This window comes from Lepisosteus oculatus, chromosome 9, assembly GCF_040954835.1.
Source record: "Lepisosteus oculatus isolate fLepOcu1 chromosome 9, fLepOcu1.hap2, whole genome shotgun sequence".
NCBI lineage: Eukaryota > Metazoa > Chordata > Actinopteri > Semionotiformes > Lepisosteidae > Lepisosteus > Lepisosteus oculatus.
The window spans coordinates 14,437,042-14,457,785 of NC_090704.1; the positions used below are offsets into that span (position 1 = coordinate 14,437,042).

The window sequence follows — 20,744 nt, forward strand, 5'->3', positions numbered from 1 at the left end:
GGGTTTATGTCAGTAGCTAACTCGTTCAACTGACCAAGTGGTGCCAAGTCATATTTGGGGCTACATTCATGTGAAAAAGAAAGTACACCCTCTTTCAGTTCAATGGTTTTACACTTCAGGGCATAAATAAGTCGTCTGGTCCTCACCAACTTTTATAATTAGACAAATCTTGCCTCAGATAACAGATGACACATAACAGATTTCTCTATGTCATTATTTAGAACACAAAAAGTAAACCATGTGGGAATAATTAAGTACTGCTTCCATAGGAATTAAGAAGGTAATTAGCAGCCAGGTGCTGCTAATCAAATGCACTTGATTAGTTGATCATCAGGAAGTGTGACCACCTCTATAAATGCAGAACTTTTGGCAGTTTGGTGTTCTGGAACATTCAGGTGTGTGTTAACACCATGTCAAGAAGAAAAGACATCAGCAATGAACTCAAGAGAAGCAATTGTTGCTGCTCATCAATCTGGGAAGGGTTATAAGGCCATTTCCAAACAAATTTCCATTATTTACAAATGGAGAACATTCAAGACAGTTACCAATCTTCCCAGGAGTGGGTGTCCCAGCAAATTCACCCCAAGGTCAGATCTTATAATGCTCAGAGAAATTGCAAAGAACCCAAGAGCTATATCTAGGGATCTACAGGCTTCAGTTAATCTGTTAAATGTTAAAGTTCATGACAGTACGATCAGAAAAAGACTGAACAATGGTTTCATGGAAGAGTAGCTAGGAGAAAGCCCCTTCTCTCAGCTTAGGTTTGCAAAGTTGCATCTGAACAAACCACAAGATTTCTGGAACAGTGTCCTTTGGACAGACGAGACCAAAGTGGAGATGTTTGGTCATCATGCACAACGCCATATTTGGCGAAAACCAAACAAATCGGATCACCACAAGCACATCATACCAACCGTCAAGCATGGTGGTAGAGGGGTGATGATCTGGGCTTGTTTTGCAGCCACAGGACCTGGGCACCTTGCAGTTATTGAGTCAATCATGAACTCCTCTTTATACCAAAGTATTCTAGAGACAAACCTGAGGCCATCTGTTCAACAGCTAAAGCTCGGCCCGAAATTGGGTCATGCAACTGGAGAACGATCCCAAGCACAGCAGCAGATCTACAACTGAATGGCTGAAACAGAAAAGAATCAAGGTGTTGGAATGGCCAAGTCAAAGCTGTGCATAAAAATGAATGCCCTCAAACATCAATGAACTGAAGCAATATTGTAAAGAAGAGTGAGCCAAAATTCCTCCAGAAGGATGTGAGAGACTGATAAAGTCATACAGAAAACAATTACTTCATGTTATTGCTGCTAAAGGTGGTTCTACACGCTACTGAATCATGGGGTGTACTTTGTTTTTCACACATGGCTTCTGCATGTTGGTTTATTTTTTGTTAAATAAATAATGATAATGTGGAATCTGTCATGTGTTGTCACCTGAGGTTAGATTTACCTAATTTTAGGACCTGGTAAGGACCAGATGATTTTTGTTATGTCCTGATATATAAAACCATAGAATTGAAAGAGGGTGTGCTTTCTTTTTCACACGATCGTATGTGCTTGCTTCAGTCAATACTGAATCTCCCGTAATGGACAGTTTCATCTTCATGTGTTAAAAGACAAGTGGCCTCAAGTGGGCAGGTTGCAGGAGTCTGCCGTCACTCCTTCGTTCTCCTCTTTATAGTCACGGGGCTCGTAGCTGAAATCCAAGATGTGAAAACGCACAGTAGGCAATGATAAATCAGATGGGTACAACACAAATAATTGGTAAGTCTAAATTAATTACATTGTCAGAATTACAAAAAGTTATAGAATGTGGCTACAATTTCTAAATGAGCAAGTGTTTTGGATTGTGACCTGTGATGGACTGGTGTCCCATCCAGTGCGTACCCTGGCTTGTGCCCGTTGCTTGCTGAGATTTGGAGGAATTGGAAGAAGCGTTTAGAAAATGGAAAAAGGTCAATATTACTTAAGTTTAAGGAATATGTGCCTACAATTCCTACATGAGCAACCCGTTTGCTTTGTGTTAATGTGGATACAGGTTTTCTTAATTTTAAAGACCTTTGGTTTTAGCCAAAAGGCAGGGAAGTGAAAGGATTATTTCACACGAATTCCAGAAAATAAAGCCACCAGTATTTTTTTACTTAAAAGTATACGTGGTGAACCAGAAATGGAAACCCCAAGGTCACTTTTTGGGGTGTTTGGCCAACAAATATTGCCTTTATGCGCCGTAACGAGCTTGCCACTGTCTGGAATTCTGCAGGGGGGTGTGTGCTATCAATCAGCTCGTGCTTGATGGATGAAAGTGGAAAACATCGTCTCAGATTTCATTCCAGAATATCCCATGAATTGGGTTAATATCATGTGACTGAGAGGGCCATGACATATGTATAACATCAGTGTCACGCCCGTCAAACCATTGGGTAACCAATGATTATTCTTTGGTGGTGGCATTGTCAGTCTGGAAGACACTCCTCCCAACAGGAACGAAATACTGCAACATGGGGTAAAGATTATCACAATAAAATGCAACCCATGCGATGCTCCCCCTGCAACATTCCGGAACCATCCAAACCTTCACTTAGTGTTGGAACTGACCACATCCCATTTCTTCACTATTCAGTAGTCCATCGTCGGTGCTGTTTCGCACCACTGGACTTGCCAGTGTGCATTGCCAGGTGTGATGAGAGCTTTGTGCACAGCAATGTGACTGTGGTGCTTGGCTTTGTGAACTGTTTTTCATATGAAACTCACTCCCTAGTTTGAAGTCTATGATCAGTTGTTATACAGTTGCTCTTCTGTTTTGCCTTGCACTTAGAATGAATGCGTGGATACCAAATTTGCCCTTTGCTGATATCTTTCAGTCAGACTTGGTGACATCACCTTAGACACAGCTTTTCATGAAACATCAGCAAGTTGAGTTGTTTTGATAAGTGGAGCTCCTGCAATATGCACCCCCCAAAAAAATAGGTAGTTCTCAGTTAATGCGAAAACTAAGTGAACACAGCATTTTCATATTGATGTGTTTAAGCCCAGAACCAAAATGAAAGAGAAAATGTTACTATTGGCACTTCTCACATTATATCACATTATCAGAGGTTGTTTTTTACATAAATGTGTAAAATGAGAGAAACAAACATATGTTCTTAAAGGAAAATGACACCCTGTCATTAATGAGCAATAGCAAACAAGAAGCATGTTTATCCTGCAGTCTTGAATGCAGTGTGTGGGATTTCTAACTCGATGGATTTACAGTGATAATTTCACAATGGTATTAGCTTAAAGGGTTCAGCAGAGAGATCTGCAGTTTTGGGCTCCTGCTGTTAATTAAATGTTTCAGGGGTGCTGTAAACTGTGTTCTTGAGATGATCTGATATTCTTGAAATTTCACATTTTTAAAAAGCCTCTATCTAAAAATAGTCTCCTCTTTGACAGATGACGTGATTTTACCTTAGTAGGTGCTTTCTTCATATTTACGTTGGTCTGCTAGCTTTTTCTTTTTTCAAGGTAGCAGTGCAGACCCATTTATGGGCCACAGTAATTCAGAAAGATTCTTCAAATGCTTACCAAAGCCCTTTTTTATGAGGTGCACAAGCTTTTATTTGTTTTCTGCTTTCAAGTCTAATGTACAGCCTTGTTAGATGAAACACAAAAGGTCCTTACCTGAACCGTGAGGCAATCCAGATTCCATTACAAGTATTTTCACACACACAAAACTTCCTGTATTAAGTTAATTAAACTGATGCTGGACATGAAGTTTCTTTTCTCTATCCTTTTCCTTTGTCTTCAATACCATTAACATTCTTTATTTCAAATATGATATTTCTTCTTTTAAATACCTGTAAATAATTTGCTATCTGCTGTTCTTCCAATAATTAAATCGATCATTTGCATTACTTCATATAGAAGATAATCTTGAATTGAATGCTTGTCTTAATCCTGACAAAGTGTCGAACAGTGTAATCTCCATGCTATATGGATTTTGTCCAGATTTTTTTCCCCAAAACTAGATAAGAAATACTGTAAACTTGGCTGAAGATTAGATTTTTTTCTGGTTGGAAACATGAATTGCATCTCATCTCTGTCATCTGTTTCTGACCAGACGTTTAGTCCTGAGCTCCCATCCATGTTGGTTTGTGGGTTCTTTTCCAGAAACATACTGGGAGAGCATTTTCCGTGCAGGTTGACGTGTGTCTGTGAAAAGCTTTTGTGTTTTTCAGGACTGTAGCAGCTGAGGTGAGGAAACAGATTGCCGGCTATGGGGGATCCCCACAGCTCCTGAAAAACTTAAATGTTGGTGCCAACACTTCCAGTAACACAGTAAGTAAACAGAAGACATCAGCAAAAACCACAGGAGACCATGTCTAGCTGCTGATAGGATAGTCATTTCTGTCTGTGCTTTGAAAAAATATGAATATAATATATTCTTTTAATTAGTAAGGAGAAATGAAGACATTTTGTTAATGTTAAATTTTTGTATTTTCAGCAGTGTACTTGTTTAGAAAAATCAAGCTGTGTCTCTTTTATCATATGACAGTTGTTTTTCCCTCTTGACATGTATTTTTCTGATAGTTTCAATTGTTCAAATATTTATTTCACTTGACTACAGCTTGCTATTTCTGGCTACAACTTGGTTTTCCTGGTACTTCCCTCTTCGGCATGTTTATGGTAACCACAGAAACAGGGCCGATATTTCTTGTTATTGATTGTTCCGGTTTAGTCCGGTTTCATTTTCGATTGAAGGATGTTGTGATTAAGTCTGAACTTGCTGTTTGGCTTCTCTCTCGTTGGTTCTGTGCATCAAAGCCTTTGCTGAAGCGATAAGAAACACCCACCACTTGTTAGTGGGTCTTATTTGTAGCTGTGCCCATAATTCAAATGCATTTGCTTACTTCAGAAGTTTTAATTTATAAATCATAAACACAGTTACATTTGTTTGTAACAGTGGCTGTACAGTGTGAAGCTCTGTACTTAACCTGTGAGATTATGCTCTCTTTTAGGTGTGAAATGGTTTGGGCCACTGTCTATGCTAAATGAAATGATTTTTGTCTGTTAAGTTACTGTTGTTCAAGTGTGTACTTTCATTGTTTTTCTAAATACAGTAATAGTATTAGCTTATAATTGAGCTACTTGCAGGTATTTTACATTGCCTTGTCTCAGGTCCCTTTTTCTGTTTGCAGGTTCCACTCACAGAAGCTGTGGACCCGGTGGATTTTGAAGAATATCTGCACACTCATCCTCCTGTTGTTGAATCAGGCCCCCTGAGGGACCTCATAGAGTTCCCACCTGATGACATTGAAGTGATCTACACCCCCCGAGAGTGTCGCACACTAGTACAGGCTGTGCCGGAAGAGGGGTGAGAGGGGCTTCTTATAAAACAAGAGAACACAGAAGATGCTGTAAACAGGATGAAAGAAGGAAATTCAGAACTGGGCCTAGATACTGTATACTATATTATGTCCCTCCTGTTTCTCATAATTTCACCTCACTTTCTTCTCTGCACCAGATCTCAGGTCCCAGACAGAGACATTTTACCTTAGTTAAGCAGAGCTCCGGTCTTCTCAAGTAACAGGAATAACAGGGTCCGCAGTCCTTAAGCCCAGGAACTACAGCCAGTCTCTCGTTCCTCACAGTGATTAAAATGTTTAATCAGAATTTCAGTAACATCCGCGGCACTACTGATACTAAAGTCTTTCTGTTTGCCAAAGACTCTTAGCTTTCCCAGTGACTCTGCCAACCACTACTGGAGTTGTAACTGACAGATGGAAAAACATATTGAGTTAATTTGAGTCTACATTGTCTTTTTTGCCATGTTAAATTTGATGAACTTCAGCTCTTCAGCTCTAAAGAACCTTTAGCAGTGACAGCAGGTTATAGTCAAGTATCTCAGCCTGTTCTGCTCCTCAGCTTTTAATAGATGACAAATACGGTGGTAAGCATCAGTAATGTTTTCTGTACCTTTCCAGTGATAATGATCCTCATGTCAGAGACTGCACCAGATCCTACACTGAAGACTGGGCGATTGTAAATCGAAAGTAAGCAGTTTTCGTGTTAGACGTCTTGTTCTTTTAGCATCAGCTTTATGTATACTGTATATGGGTGTAACCATGTACTTATTTGAAAGAATTTCTTTTCTTTTCCTATTATATGTTGGTTTATCCCAAGAGTTTGAGTGTATCAGGTGTGCTTTTTGGCCTTTGTGTGAGAGGTAGAAGAGGTTTGACAAGCTTGATCTTTTTACACACTCAAATAAAAGGCTGGTTCAGGCCTTGTCGTGCTGCTCTAGCCTCAATACTTTGTTGCCTATGCAGTTAGAAACCTGAACTTCCACGGAAAGAACTATGAATACACAGTACAGAAAGAACCAGTTAATTTGAGTTAAATTAGAACTCTTTAACTCAAGTGTTTGTGGCTGATTAACTTGTGTCATCTCAATCCAAATCACAGAACAGCTATTTTTTGCTTCACTTGATAAGCAGGCTTATAAGTGTACCTTCTGCACATAAGGCACTCTGCATTTCTTTCACAAGGAGACTTTATGACATGGTTCCTTGCTGCTTGTCAGTGAAACTTTTCTCAAAAAGAATATTGCCTGAGTGTCACCAGCAATGAGTGATCCTGTGTTTATTTACAGAGATTTAAGACAGAAAATCTTTGTGTGGTTTTAATAGTTAAAAGTACAGCAGATATGTAAAAGAAATGCATTTCATACCTCATAGTATGCAGTAGGTGCTGAACTTTCTGCTGTTTTGTACGCTAATGACTTCATATTGTAGATCTCTGACATTTCAACCCAACTAAAACAGAATCATGCTGGTCTTTGCTTTCTTTATCTAGATACCATAAACTAGGGACAGGATTCAACCCTAATACTCTTGACAAACAAAAGGAGCGGCAGAAGGGGCTCCCAAAACAGGTCTTTGAATCTGATGAAATGCCCGATAACAGCAGCTACCAAGACGATCAGGTAACTGAGGTATCTTTGCCTCCACAATGAGACTTCTGCACATGAGGCTTTTGCTGAGCTGGTAAATGTTTTATCAGGTCCTTGGATGCATTACTTTAAACGTTTTATTCTTCCAGCGTACACTTAAGTTTTCATATTTTAAATCTGACTCTGGAGTTGGGCCACTTATGTTTCGATAGCAGCAAGTGTCAGTCTCAGTGCAGAGGCATTAATACTTCCCTTCACTCGCCCTTTTTAGTTTTCACGAAAGCCACTGCGGCAGCAGCACGGAGAACATCTGGCTTTACTTTTTTCTTCTTTCTTTTATTTTAAGATTTATTTCAAGATCAAAACTTCATGTTTGCAGGACGACCTTAAGAGAAGGTCCCTGTCTATCGATGACACGCCGCGTGGGAGCTGGGCCTGCAGTATCTTTGACCTGAAGAACTCCCTCCCTGACGCACTGCTGCCCAACCTGCTGGACAGGGCCCCGAATGAGGAGATCGATCGGCAGAACGAGGAGACCAGGAAATCAAGCAGGCACCGGGAGCTATTTGCCCTTCACCCTGCTCTGGATGAGGTATTGTCTCCAGAAGAAAAATGAACCTTATCTTATTGCCGGCATCGGCCAAATTACCGGCCCTGAAGATTAAAGGCTAGGCCAGACAGGATGACCCCAGTCACAGTTAGCGCGCCGCAACTTGTGATCCCTCATTGCAGGGTAAAATAAAGCTTCTTCTCCTGATGCACAAAAATATCTCAAGTACTAACGTTTTTTTTTGCCGTGGAACATCCACGATTAAAACATTTTCTATGTCTTGGTAATTAGTCTCAGGTGTATCTTAGTATTAACTCATATGATTGGTATTATAACTTGGGTTGAAGCATTTGTGTATCTAAATGTTCCATTATTAAAATAATAATCTTTAGGTTGCTCAGAAAATGTTTTTTTTTTCTAGAAAATTTAAAAAACCCATGTTAAAACCAACTTCTCCCCACAAATGCTAAAAATTTGTGTGTATTCTTCATTGTTTCTTAATCATATATACAGCTAATACATGCACTAATGCACTAATACAGATTGATCCTTTTTGATGCGGATCATATTTTTAAGGGTTTGAGTCATGCTTGAAATGTTTGCATATTGGTTATTTTTCAAAATACATTTATTATGAAGTGAAATTTTTATCCTTAAATCTTCCATCAGGAAGAGCCCATTGAACGACACTGTGTGCCTGATGTCCCTAAAGAACACTTTGGCCAGAGGCTGCTTGTTAAGTGCTTATCGCTGAAGTAAGTATGGCACATTTTAAAATTTTGTTTTAGGTCATGAGCGAACTGAAATATTTGACTGATTGTGCCTTTTGATTAAAGGTTTGAAATTGAAATTGAGCCCATTTTCGCAAGTTTGGCCCTTTATGATGTGAAGGAGAAAAAGAAGGTAGGCTTTTGCTTAAAATGCTCTCTGTGCAGAAGAAATAGTTTAATTCAGTATTACCTTTATTTTTTGTAATTTACAAGTTAACACTGTGGACATGGTTTCTCGAATTGTAATTCGAGTACAGATATAAGAAGTCATTTCCCTGGCACTACCCTTACTAGAATATTGTTAGCTTCCTCTAGAGGGTAGTCTTACGCTTTGTAATGTTGGAAAGAGAAATGTTTAACTTGTGCTTACATAGAATTATTATGTGATTAAACACTTTTAGACATTTCTGTGTCTTAACAGTACATTTGTTTCTTCTCGCTTTATATTTGTGTTTTTTTCTCAAGATTTCCGAAAACTTTTTTTTTGACCTAAATTCTGAGCAAATGAAATCGATGCTCCGGCCTCACATTCAGACTGCCGCCATCTCCACTCTCGCCCGTTCCGCCATCTTCTCCATTACCTACCCCTCACAAGACGTCTTCCTGGTCATAAAGGTGGGACACCTTTTTTTGTATTTTCATTTTAAGAGTTTGACATGCCTCCAGTCTCATCAGCCGCAGTTATTTTTGCCATCACCGTTCTCTATCTGAAATCATTAAAACCCTCTTTTCTTTAGTATACCGTAATTATATATTCATGGAAAAAAGAAACGCAACACCTCCTCCTCCACAATCTGGCCCTCCCGTCTGTGTGGTACAGGCTGAAGAGTGACTCATCGGTGAAGAGGACCTGATGCCACTGCTGACAAGTCCATCGCAGCCTCTGTCTGGCCCAAGCCAGTCAAGTGTGATGCTAGGAGGTGTGAGCAGAGGGCCTCTTGACAGCTAGCCTTGCTCTAAGGCCAGCAGCATGGAGCCTCACTCTCCTGTCACTAATGCGGGCATTGTGTCTATTGGCAGTTTCAGCAGCAGTACGGGTCTGCTCAGATGTGGTCACTTGAGGGTGGCTGGATCTTGGACGGTCATCAGACCTACTGGTCTGCTGAAACCTTCTCTGCAGCCAGGACACAGTGGAGTGGGTTACTCCATAGTGTCTGGGAACACTTGCACATGACATGCCTGCCTGCAGCATGCCAATGGTCCTCTTCCTTGCTTCTGGTGACATTCAAGGCATTATGGAATGCACAGAAAACTGACTACTTATGGCCTTTTTCTTGCAGTGACCTAAGCTTTGAATTAAGGCCTTTTTAAAGGTGACATGATCAGGCATTGTTCCACCTGGACCTTGTTGGGTAAATGTGCACCTAACGAGCTTCCATGTGATTGGCAAGTTGCAATGCCTCACTGCACAAGCTGTATTGCTGGTCTGAGAGCTTAAAACAAATTGACAACTTTTTGTGAAAGTACATAAGCTATAACTAGAGTATTCTCATTCCAGAAAATGTTGCGTTTCTTTTTTCTAACAATATATATTCTTCATTTTTATTGGGTTTTTTTTTTGCATTTCTTTCCTGTCAAGTTCTTTTATTTTCTCTGATACAAAGTCCCATTTCTTGTGTTTTGACAGCTGGAGAAAGTATTGCAGCAGGGTGATATTGGAGAATGTGCTGAGCCATACATGGTCTTCAAAGAGTCTGATACAGCCAAAGTAAGGAATATTTACAATCACTTCTTACCAGATGTTGATAAGACTTTTTTTACAGGTTATAAAAATAATAGAATTATTAATAGGTGGCACTTATTTGGACAAAGGATTTGATTGGGGCCTTGTGAATCAGGTTACCCTCCCTGACTGTTGTAGCTGATACCCAGGCATCGTTCAGAAAACAAATGGATAAATAAGCTCTTAACAACGGCTCTTGTTTGTAACTTGTGTTTTTACTTCTTACAATTTTTATTTTTGAAGTGCATTCTCTTCAGGTGTGTAGGGCTCCATTGTTTATTTTCTATGTATTTAAAAAAAAGCTGAAGATTGTGTTTTATCCATCCACCAAATTGAATTAACCTCTATCTTGGTTGCTTAAAGAAGTTTTTTTTTCCTGCTTTATATCATGCAGAACAAGGAGAAGCTGGAGAAGTTGCGAAGCCAGTCGGAACAGTTTTGTCAGAGGCTGGGGAGATATCGGATGCCCTTTGCCTGGACAGCGATCCACCTGATGAACATTGTGAACAGTGCTGGTAGCTTGGAGAGGGACACCACTGACCTGGAAATTGGAATGCCGGGTAAGCGACGTTGTCAGGAATATGAACTAAATTCATGCCTAATTAATATTTCTTTAGTAAAACGCAATCCCAGCTTGAATGCTGTATAGCAGCTTTTTTCAAAGTATGTATTCTCCTGAGACAAATTTCCAAACCCCTCTATCTAATTACATGCAAAAGGAGTTACAGCGTTGTGAAATATAATGTATTAAATCTTCATGCTTGTATTGCCACAGAGAAGCAGAACGTGAAAAACATTCTGCCCCAGCAGTTTTTGTTGAAGGTCATTGTGGCTGAAATGTTAATTTGCCAACTTGATTCTTTGTTACACTCAACATTATGAATTCTAAAACAATCTACAATGTTTTTGTATTTTGAATATATATGGATATACTATATTTGTATATAAAATATTGTTACAAATAGAGGATTACAAAAATAGAGAAAAGCAAAGGAACTGACAAAGTGGATACATCAATAAGTAACATCATAACCCCCAACTTGTAAATATTTTGCTAAGAATATACCCGAATGGTTGGTTTACTTAGAGGCACATTAGTTTTCTGTTCTCTGGCAGAGCTTATGTGACAAGAGTAATGTTGGGTTAAACAAATATGTCTTAATAGTGGCAATACTGACACTAAAATATGCAGAACAGAAACATACAACACACAAGTAATTCTTATTTACAAATATACAAATAAAGCATCCCAGAGGTCTTTATCCTAACCACCCAGAAAAACAAGTACTCAATTCTTAAATAATGCCTACAGTGACAAAATAAAGAGATAAGCTGCCTTTTAAACTAAACAGAATACATCCTACAGATCAATCTCTCTCTGTAAACCGGATGCCACAAAATAAACGGGAATCTATCTCTCTATCATAAAAATGCACCCACTAACCAGGAGAGGCCATTTTTAACCTAGGGATTCTTTCCACAGGAAATTTGAGATCTCTAAGAAACGTAAAATAGCAAGCTCTCTTAACAGGGTTCAAATACTAAGCTTAAATCTGGTCTTTGTGGGTGATGTGGAACAGGAAACTCTCGTCTTTCTTGTCTCGTCTCCCCTTCACTCTGCCCCTTTATGATGTCTTTCTGGACTGTTAATCAACGTTGGACATTCAATCATTTACCCAGAACTTGATTAACTAAGGTAAACTTTACGATTGCTTTGATCACTGAATCTGGGACCACTACATCACGGCAAACATCCCCTTGCTTTGAAGCTGGAAATGTTGACATGAGCCATGTCACCCTGCCACTCACAACTGGAAGCCCACTGAAGCTAAGCAGGTGTGAGCCTGGTCAGTACCTGGATGAGAGACCTCCTGTGATCATCATAATAATAATTGCTTATACTTATATAGCGCTTTTCTGGACACTCCACTTAAAGCAACCCATTGTATCTAGATTCTTAAAGACACTTCATACCAATATTTTAAAATAAAATTCTAACACATGACATGCTGATTTTGTTTTTGGTTGCATTTGTTTGCTGCGGCGGTACAACGCTGTGCTTGTTGCCATGGTGAAGAGCGCAAAGGCTCCTGGTCAGAAAGGAGGAACTCGAGCATTGTGGGCCGCCGATCTCTCGAGAGGACAACCAGTGGAGACGAGTCTTGCAACCTGACGAGTTTCCGCCCTGCCACACTTACTGTCACCAACTTCTTCAAACAGGTGAGCTGGGTTCCCAGGCTAACAAAAAAAAAACGAGTGTGTGAACAGGACTGAAATATTTCCAACCTTTTCAGGAAGACGTGCATTTTTGCATCAGCCAGAAGATCGGAATGTTATTAATTTAGTACTTTGTAGTACTTCCTGAAACCCAAAATGTTAAATCAATTTCAGTGATCAAGTATAGAACTGTCCAGTGAGCCTTTGATGCATCATAGAGTCAAAATCCAGAGAGTGAGTCTTTAACCATAGGTACATCTTAGTTGTTTACAAAGTATTGTTTTAAGTTTAAGGATATCAAATGCTATTTAAGGATCTCTGAATAACATCTTTAAATAAGTATAAGATTGTAAGTTAGCTACTAACAATAAAATGGGCTAGATGGAATGAATGGGTTTGTGTCATTAGTACCTTCATGTTCTGAGGTCAAATCTGAAACACAGAAGAGATACAGAAGTGCTCTGTATTGTATATCTTTTGGATTTTGGTAGGAGGGAGACCGGCTGAGTGATGAGGATCTGTACAAATTCCTTGCAGACATGAGGAGGCCTTCTTCAGTTCTAAGGAGACTGAGACCAATCACAGGTACAATTGCACAAAACAAAAGAATATTAAGCAAGGAAAACAGTCTCCTTTATTTAATGGCTTTGTAGTGCCTTGTGTTGTATTTCCGCTTTTGAAAGAAGACAATTCATGCGCAGAGGTTACAAACATGTATCAAATTCTGTCTGATTTGTAGAGCTAGTGATTCTGAGAAGAGTGAACTCTACCTCACAGATCTATTTCCTGGCTACACATTTGCAAGGCCCACTGTTGCACAATAAGAAGAGTTGAGGTTGCTCAAACAGAATGCTAACCCCTCCTTTTGAGAACAGATACCAATTATATGATTGTGGGTCCCTTTAATAACATTCTTGGGTTTTGTCTGTGCTCCTTTGTTTAATGTATTTTCTGTGTTCACAGCCCAGTTGAAGATAGATATCTCGCCTGCCCCAGAAAACCCACACTACTGCCTGACTCCAGAGCTGCTACAGGTCAAACCCTACCCAGACAGCAGAGTCCGGCCCACTAGAGAAATACTGGAGTTTCCAGCAAAGGACATTTATGTACCAAACACAACATACAGGTACTGTCCCTTTTATTCTGTACTAACGCAGACATCACCCTTTGTTAATCTTGGTTACTAAGGGAGAGAGGACAAACAGCTTTGGCACACTGTGGCAATCATTGTGCATTTCAAAAATTGATTTACAGTATTAAACAACAGATCTTGAGCTGTTAGAAGCCAGAAAGAATGGCTGATACTTTTTTTAATATTGAAGAACAATATATTTACTTACCTGTTTAAAGTAAGGGCAGTTTCTAATTTACTGCTTTACTGTGGTAAGACACAAATCATCTCTTCAGTGCTGACAATGCAGTTTGTGCTGCTATTTTGAGTCAAGGCTGAATTATCCTAACAAGATGGGACACAGTTCTTTTTATCTGTGTACATAACCAACTTTTTTAAGGTCATGTTTGCCTTTGATGATAAAAAGAATAATCTGTTCCCCAACAGAGATAGTCCTATAATTATCTAAAACTAAAAGCTTGTCAACAGCTTCTTGGAAATTGCTTATAGTCTTTGAAAATAATTGTATTTCAGTCTCTGAAGATGTAATTGTATGCATATGTTTTTCACAGACTTTAGTTTCTAGTGCATATTCATATTTGAAAAGATAAAAAATGTGTAGAGCATGTTTTTGAAAGTGCAAAAGGCAACTAAATTCTAGTGCACGTGAAGAGCTTCTTATAATTTTCTAAATTTAATTCCTACATCAAGAAGAAGGATATTGGTGACTACGTACAGACAGTTTTGGGATGGTTCTATTTTTGGATTTCCTGGTATGGAATCCTAAGTGAAATTAGTGAGACTACTTCAGAAGAAGCCAGTGGATCTAGTAAAATCTACATTAAAGGAACAATGCTATGAAATTGCAGTGAAGAGAGTCATGAATTTGTGTTTCATAAATATGATTTATTATTACTTCCCAGGTAATGAGGAAGCGTCTGTAAACATGACAGTTACAACCTTTCGTAACAAAATATACAGTACAGTTGTGTATGCAGAACAACGACTTTGCAACGAGTCAATATGACCCAGTATTGTTTGAAGACATGATCCAACAAACTAATTGCTTTTATGCATCACTTCTTTTTTGATCATTTGGAAATTTTCATGTTAGCAGTGTTCTATTACAGATTGTTTAAATATTTTAAGTTAGAAAACTACAAAAACAAAAAACAAGGCTAAACATGTATTAGTGTCTGTATAAACAGAAGTACTTCCCGTTTATGTTAAGGTGTGATCTCCTTATCAATAGCTTATCTGTGAAGTTAAAAACGCTAGGAACCACATGCAATTGATACACAGCTGTGTATACTTCAGTGTGAGATGCTGCTTGTAAGAGTATAAAACAGGGTTTTGTGTTTCCCAGTGCTACCCCATGTGAAAGCTTGTCAGCACGCATTATGTGAATCGCTTGTAGATAAAGCCTGAAAAACTTGTGTTTATGCGACAGCCTTGCTTCACTGATCCATTGTGTGTTTTTCCGTCCACAATACTGCGAGAATTTGTAATTCATCGGTAGCTTCACCGCCAATAAATTTAATTGCGCGCATCAGCTTAACGAAAGCTTCCGGCGTCAGGGGCAGGGCGGATGGCGATCTTAGTTGACTTGAGGGAGTAGGAAATGCCCCTGCCTGGTTTCCAGTGGATCCCCCTCCTCCTGTCAGTCTTGCCCCTGGACTTCGTTCTGATGTATCTGCCATTCAGGTTGGTGTCCCCACACGCGTTGAACCACCAGCCACCTGGAGAAGACAAAAGAAGAGCTTTGTGTGCATTCTGTAGCATGACCCTCGACATAATGGTCGCTTTTATCTGCAGCAGGATGTGAAATATCAATGAAGAATCACATCGTTTAATTTTCTGGCTAGTATTATTACACAGTTTATTCTGTGTTTGAATGTTGTATATATGCTGTCATTACAAAAAAAACTAAATTCCCTCTATCCTCATATTTTACTTTCTCTGTGCGATTCTGAAAATGGGAATCTTGTCAGATTTAGTTTCACACATCCCAAAATCCCGGAGAGATGGATGCTCCATAGATTATTTTCATAATTTATGTTGTGCTGTTATCTGATGTCTCAAGAGAAGTTGTGTACCTGAGTAATTCTCTGCGCAGTTGGAGTCTTTCTTGTTGTCGTTGTCTTGGTCCTTGGTGGAGAACCTCATCCCAGTCTGGTTGGTCATAGCGTTCGGCAAGTTTCCAGAGATCGGTGTCAGGTGAATCATGTAGTCTAAATCTTTGCCCTCCAGACTGAACTGGTACTCAATAGACCGTTTCTCATTTCTCCAGTCCTCCAGCTGTATTTGGAGAATATAGTCTCCTTGCTTAGAAATTGAATGAATTTTCTCCAGACCCAGCCAGAACTCACCTGTGTAAGACAAGTAATTCTATGTTCATGGCATGACTAATATTGCAGTGTACAAAGAAGTGAAAAAGAATCTGTTAAGGCAAGCTAAGGTTGTGCTTGTTTACTGGTGTTAATGCATTCAGACTGTTAAGATCGAATATGCTGACTGGATTTCTTTAGGAGATGGGTAAATTGTCATTTTAACTCCAGGTCCATTGTTAATAGTTTTGATTATGTCAGTTGCATTTTAAAATTAACCTAAGCTTTCTACTAAAAAATATGAGTGTGTTTGCGATAAGAACTAATTGTATCTTTTGGCAAATGTCCAGTTTAACTAGTATAATGGCTTAATGGCTTAAAGTCTTTTAAGCGAGGCAGTAAAGATAACAGCTCTGTCAACTGTGTCCTGATTTGCTGAGGTAATTTTTCCTAGTGCTTCCAAAAAGGAAATACTTAAAGGCCTTCGGTGTCTGTTAATCAATTACAGGATGCAATCTTTTTGTGCATTAAGGCTACTGAAAAAGGAAAAAAAGGGGTAATCTTAGGTCTGCTATTCTCCGAGACAACATTAAATCAGTTTTCAAGTCTAATAATTGTCTACACAATAAAAAATTGCTCATAGACTGGGTTATTCATCTTGGAAGCTTTAACTTAAACAATTATTACTAACTTACTTTCAAGATTGCCAAATCCATTTTCATATTTTTCCCAAGTCTGGTCAAAATCCACTGACCCATCCATTCTTCGCTGCATAATCGTATAGCCTCCCTCTGTTGGCAGATTTAAGTGATTAAGAAGAGAAATTCACTTATAATAAAAGGTATATGAATTCAGACTAATGATAGTGCTAAGTGTATTAGCCAAAATGTCCATTTTTAAATGCATTACTTTGCAAGTCTGTTTGATGTTTTGTAAGATTTCGTTATTCCTGTGCTGAGAAGATTTTTCTTTGATCTAAGTTCTAGTCAGCCAGCTTCTACAGAGTCTTCTTGAAGCTGCTTGGGAAGATGTAACGGGGGGAAGTGAATTAACACCACATAAAGCTATGAAGCCTGTTCAGAAGGCTGTGCACTGTGCTAATACAGCAGTTATCTCCTTCCAGTCAATTTAACAGAATTCAGGTGGTGTTTTAGCAGAAGACCTATTAGAATGAAAAACAACGCTCAGTCGACTTGTAATGAGCAAGTTTGAAAGTGTTTATTTGTAGTTAATTGTCACATTGAAAAATGGAATGAAGATTGTTAATTATGTTATATATTAAACTCACAGTATCTTGTAATAGCTGGTAAAAAATCTGTGATTTTTAAAGGTTGTAGATATAGGTATAAGTAATAGGTTTATTCCATGTTGAAAAGAGAAGAAAGAAAACACAACGTTTCGGCCTTGGAGCCTTCTTCAGGTGTGAGCCTCCTCAGGTGTGGTTCCTCACACCTGAAGAAGGCTCCGCGGCCGGAACGTTGTGTTTTCTTTCTTCTCCTTTCAGCATGGAATAAACCTATTACTTGTTCCTTTGCAGCCTACGCATGCTGACGCAGCTACCTACCTGAACTGATATAGGTATAATATATGTATTGGATGACTATAGTAATACACTTTTGCTTACCTTCTGTCATGTCACAGTACACATTAAAAGGCTCTGATTGATTTGGCTTGATTGGATAAACACCACTTGTTTTCTCTCCTCCATTGTAAATATCTTGGCAGTCAGTAGGGAGACCTGAAATACATAAAAGCCATGTTCCTCATCAGCTTGGGAATAATGTACCCTGCTTTTAAAACTACTGTATATTAAATATTTCTTTGCACATTTAGGATCTTGTTGTACTTGCCATTTGTGTTGAAGGTTTTGCTGGTTGAGTTCTTCTCAAGGTACCCAACAGGTGTTAGTTCTTTAGGTTTTGAAGAAGGGGATTTTTCATTCAAGTCTTGGAAAACATCATATTTGAGCTGAAATGAGAGTGAGGGTGTTGAAAATACTGCAAAATCCTGGCAGATGTCAAAAACATTTTTCAATGAGGGACATTTTTCATAGATAAAATTCAATAAGTAATAAGGTCCATATTATATGTAATCTGTTGTGGTCATCATCGGTCATCTGGGACATTTTTTTCAGTAGTCTGTAGGGGAAGGTAATGAGGAATTTGAGTTTCTTTCTTCTCAATGTGGCTCATTCAGTAAAAACATACCTTTTCTTCCAAGTGAATTATTTTGTTCCTTTGATAATCCAGCTGGTCATTTTGTTCTTTAACGGCTCTTAGAAGTTCTGTGATGCTTTTCTCTTGTGCATCAATTACATTCTGGAAAACCAACAAACAAAACATTGCCATTTTCACCTGTGTTTAATGTTTTTTCTAAAGATGGTCTTAAGGGTGGTTTTGAATGAATGCATTTATGTTTCTTTGAAACGACAACATATATGGATCTATTTATTTAGTGTCATCCTTATTTTGTCATGCCTGTAAAATCCCATCGTCGTAGGATATAATTATATAGATTTTACAATTATGCCATTTTACAGATTAGCACCTAATGCAAAATAGAAGAAGCATGCCGTTATAATGCATTAGACAGACACTGTGAATTTGAACGGTTGAAGTGTCACCACTCTTACCTTGAGCGCTGAAATCTCTTTCAGTTCTGTTGCTTCAGGTAGGCTTTCGGAGAGTCCACTCAGCTTCTCCTCCAGACCCCCCACCTTCGACTGTAGTTGCGTCCGATCTTCCAGAATACTGTTGATCTTGTTGTTGATTTCAAAGGACATGTTCTTGATCTCCTCATTGGTGGCTTGCAGGACGGTGGTGGTTTTCTTCAGCTCTTCCTCCTCCTCTTTGATCTCACTGGTCATGAGCGAGAGCTCATAGAAGGACTTATCAAAGATGTTGAGCTTCTTGAAGATGTCATTGATCTGACTTTTGGTCTTGTGCACAAAGTCTTTCAGCCCGCGACCCAGCTGTAGGAGCCCATTGGCTAAGATGCGGACGTCGTCCAGCATGGCAAATCTGGACCGTGTTTCTGTTGGTGCATGAGTGAAGGTTGGGTCTTCCTCTTTGCTGGAAAACGTGCAGGGTAAAAGTAGGAAAAGGAGTAGGAAAAAGTAATGAGACTTCATCTTTCGAAAATCCTGTCTGTGCTGTTATTGAGTGTGTCTGCCTTGCTGTAGAAAGGGTGCCTGACAATTCAATTCAAAGTATCTCCTATATATACAAACTGTGGGAATGGCTTGATCATTAACCACATTATACTTGAACTAATGTACCCCTCAATCCTCATAGGAGGATTGGGAAGAACAAACAAACCATGCACAAATAGACCTCTCTCACCCTCTCTGCTTTTTCCCAAAGAGCCCAGTAGCTGAAAAGTGAAAAGAGGAGCTACAGGGCTATAAAACTTTTTACGAGTTATTTGTCAAAGTCACTGATTGAATGATCTCATTGCAGAGTTAAAAGAATTATTCCACTCACAAACTCAAATTTGAAGCCCTCAAGTGGGCCATTAAAGAAACATTCTAGTAGTGATTCATGAAGGAAATTAATAATACAGCATGCAATTTAAGGTTTTCAATTTGTTATAATAACCTTTTTATATCAACCTTGGTTAAATACTGTTCCCTTAAGTAGTCTTCAGTACTGACTCTAATGGAAAATGTTAATCAATATTGATGCCACTAAAGCTTGCATTATAAATATTTTCTTCTGTATGTGTAGTATGTGGAGCCATTTTTTTACCACCTTACCTGTTAACATATTAAATCCAGTATTTTCATCCTAACCAGGTAGCTCTTTCTACTATGTATGTTACTGTCCTTATCTATGTTGGACCCTTGTCCATCTGCTATTACTGTATAAAGCTGTTTATTGTGGTGACAATCACCACACATGACTGCTTTCTGCCAGACAGGATGATAGTCCAATGGAAGGCAGTGTTAAAAGGCACATCCAATTATATTTGCCCGCATGACTTTTGGTGGTGGAAGGAAATCAAAGCATCTGGCAAAAACCCACATGAATATAGGGAAAACATGCAAACTCCATATGGACACCCATGAACTTGGTCGAACCTGGGATTGCACCACACAAACCACTATGGTACCCTTGCAACCTGCTTCTACAGCATTTACAGTTTGCTTTTTGAAGCAGGTGCTTTTATGTCTTAAACTTATGTTGTTACACCTCAGTTTGTAGATGTACTCTCACTTCAATGCTGTAAGGTCAGGCATGACTTCCAACACTACTTGGCAGAGAATGTTTTTGGACCAGCGTCGTGCTACATGTGTAACTCCACGAGTGAAAGGCAACCCCTTTGTCTCTTGAGAAAGCAGTCCCATTATATTCTTGTCAAGGGTCATAACCTAGAATGCATCTAATGTTTCGAACAAGTACATTTGTGTCTGCGCAACCTTTTGCTTTCAAAGTTAAATCCCTGACATTAGATCCCGGGAAGCTGTACTTTACAAACATATGGTATCAAGCCAAGTTTTGTTTAACTTCATAATGCTTTTTGTGTTTTCTTTTCATGGCTATTAGTCAATTGTTTTTCTAAAGTGTTTCTTAGGCAACCTCATTTGTCACTGCTGTTGGTGATATTTTTTAAAGTTTTATGTTTGTCTGTTTAGTATTACTTTGTGCAACTGAAGTTTCCATGTGTTTGTTTTGTAAAGAAAATATGCAGAATTCACTTCCGATCAACAGTGGTCAGTCTTGTGACTGTTCAGGTCATAATGCCCTGACACTAGGACAGACAGACCATTTTCTCCTTGTGTATGTAGTCTGCTTCAGATTATGTATGAAAGAGTTGTTTTGAGATGATACAATAGAAATCTATATATAGATATGATCCATTCGATCACTGTTAATTCAATATAATTGGAAACTGCCACTGAATTTCATTTTAGCTGCCTTTCAGATTGTAATATCTGAAGAGGTGTTAGTGGGGCCAGCAGGGGGTGCTCACCCTGCGGTCCATGTGGGTCTTAATGTCCCAGTATAGTGAGGGGGACACTATACTGTAAACAGGTGCCGTCCTTCGGATGAGACGTAAAACCGAGGTCCTGACTCTCTGTGGTCATTAAAAATCCCAGGGCGTTTCT

General features: G+C 39.0%; 2 protein-coding genes across 22 annotated transcripts in view; one reads left to right on the forward strand and one right to left on the reverse strand.

Annotated features, from left to right (window-relative positions):
- Window positions 1–20,744, forward strand: part of dock7 (dedicator of cytokinesis 7) — a 60,102-nt gene that overhangs the window by 2,849 nt on the left and 36,509 nt on the right. For 12 of the 21 annotated variants that reach the window (XM_069194188.1, XM_015355485.2, XM_015355486.2 and 9 more), the window contains exons 2-14: window positions 4,226–4,325; window positions 5,186–5,361; window positions 5,972–6,040; window positions 6,843–6,972; window positions 7,286–7,531; window positions 8,159–8,244; window positions 8,326–8,392; window positions 8,725–8,874; window positions 9,887–9,967; window positions 10,377–10,542; window positions 12,060–12,202; window positions 12,691–12,784; window positions 13,163–13,325. In XM_069194188.1, the coding sequence (XP_069050289.1) occupies window positions 4,226–4,325; window positions 5,186–5,361; window positions 5,972–6,040; window positions 6,843–6,972; window positions 7,286–7,531; window positions 8,159–8,244; window positions 8,326–8,392; window positions 8,725–8,874; window positions 9,887–9,967; window positions 10,377–10,542; window positions 12,060–12,202; window positions 12,691–12,784; window positions 13,163–13,325 (1,671 nt within the window). The remainder of the gene's footprint in view (window positions 1–4,225; window positions 4,326–5,185; window positions 5,362–5,971; window positions 6,041–6,842; window positions 6,973–7,285; window positions 7,532–8,158; window positions 8,245–8,325; window positions 8,393–8,724; window positions 8,875–9,886; window positions 9,968–10,376; window positions 10,543–12,059; window positions 12,203–12,690; window positions 12,785–13,162; window positions 13,326–20,744) is intronic. The other 9 variants (XM_015355490.2, XM_015355494.2, XM_069194189.1 and 6 more) reach the window with 1 other exon arrangement.
- On the reverse strand, window positions 14,196–18,838 carry angptl3 (angiopoietin-like 3). The gene is made up of 7 exons (XM_006634890.3): window positions 18,270–18,838; window positions 17,845–17,955; window positions 17,488–17,605; window positions 17,262–17,375; window positions 16,333–16,428; window positions 15,407–15,679; window positions 14,196–15,049 (listed from the first exon to the last, which is right to left on the reverse strand). The coding sequence occupies exons 1-7, from the start codon at window positions 18,765–18,767 to the stop codon at window positions 14,865–14,867; spliced, it is 1,395 nt and encodes a 464-aa protein (XP_006634953.2). The 5' UTR covers window positions 18,768–18,838; the 3' UTR covers window positions 14,196–14,864.

Excerpts from the sequence above, each read along its gene's own strand:
- angptl3 (XM_006634890.3), bottom strand. The coding sequence starts at position 18,767 with ATGAAGTCTCATTACTTTTTCCTACTCCTTTTCCTACTTTTACCCTGC. Across the intron at positions 17,606-17,844 it reads TAATTCACTTGGAAGAAAAG|CTCAAATATGATGTTTTCCA; the intron begins GTATGTTTTTAC and ends CTCTCATTTCAG. Across the intron at positions 15,680-16,332 it reads TGGATTTGGCAATCTTGAAA|GTGAGTTCTGGCTGGGTCTG; the intron begins GTAAGTTAGTAA and ends TGTCTTACACAG.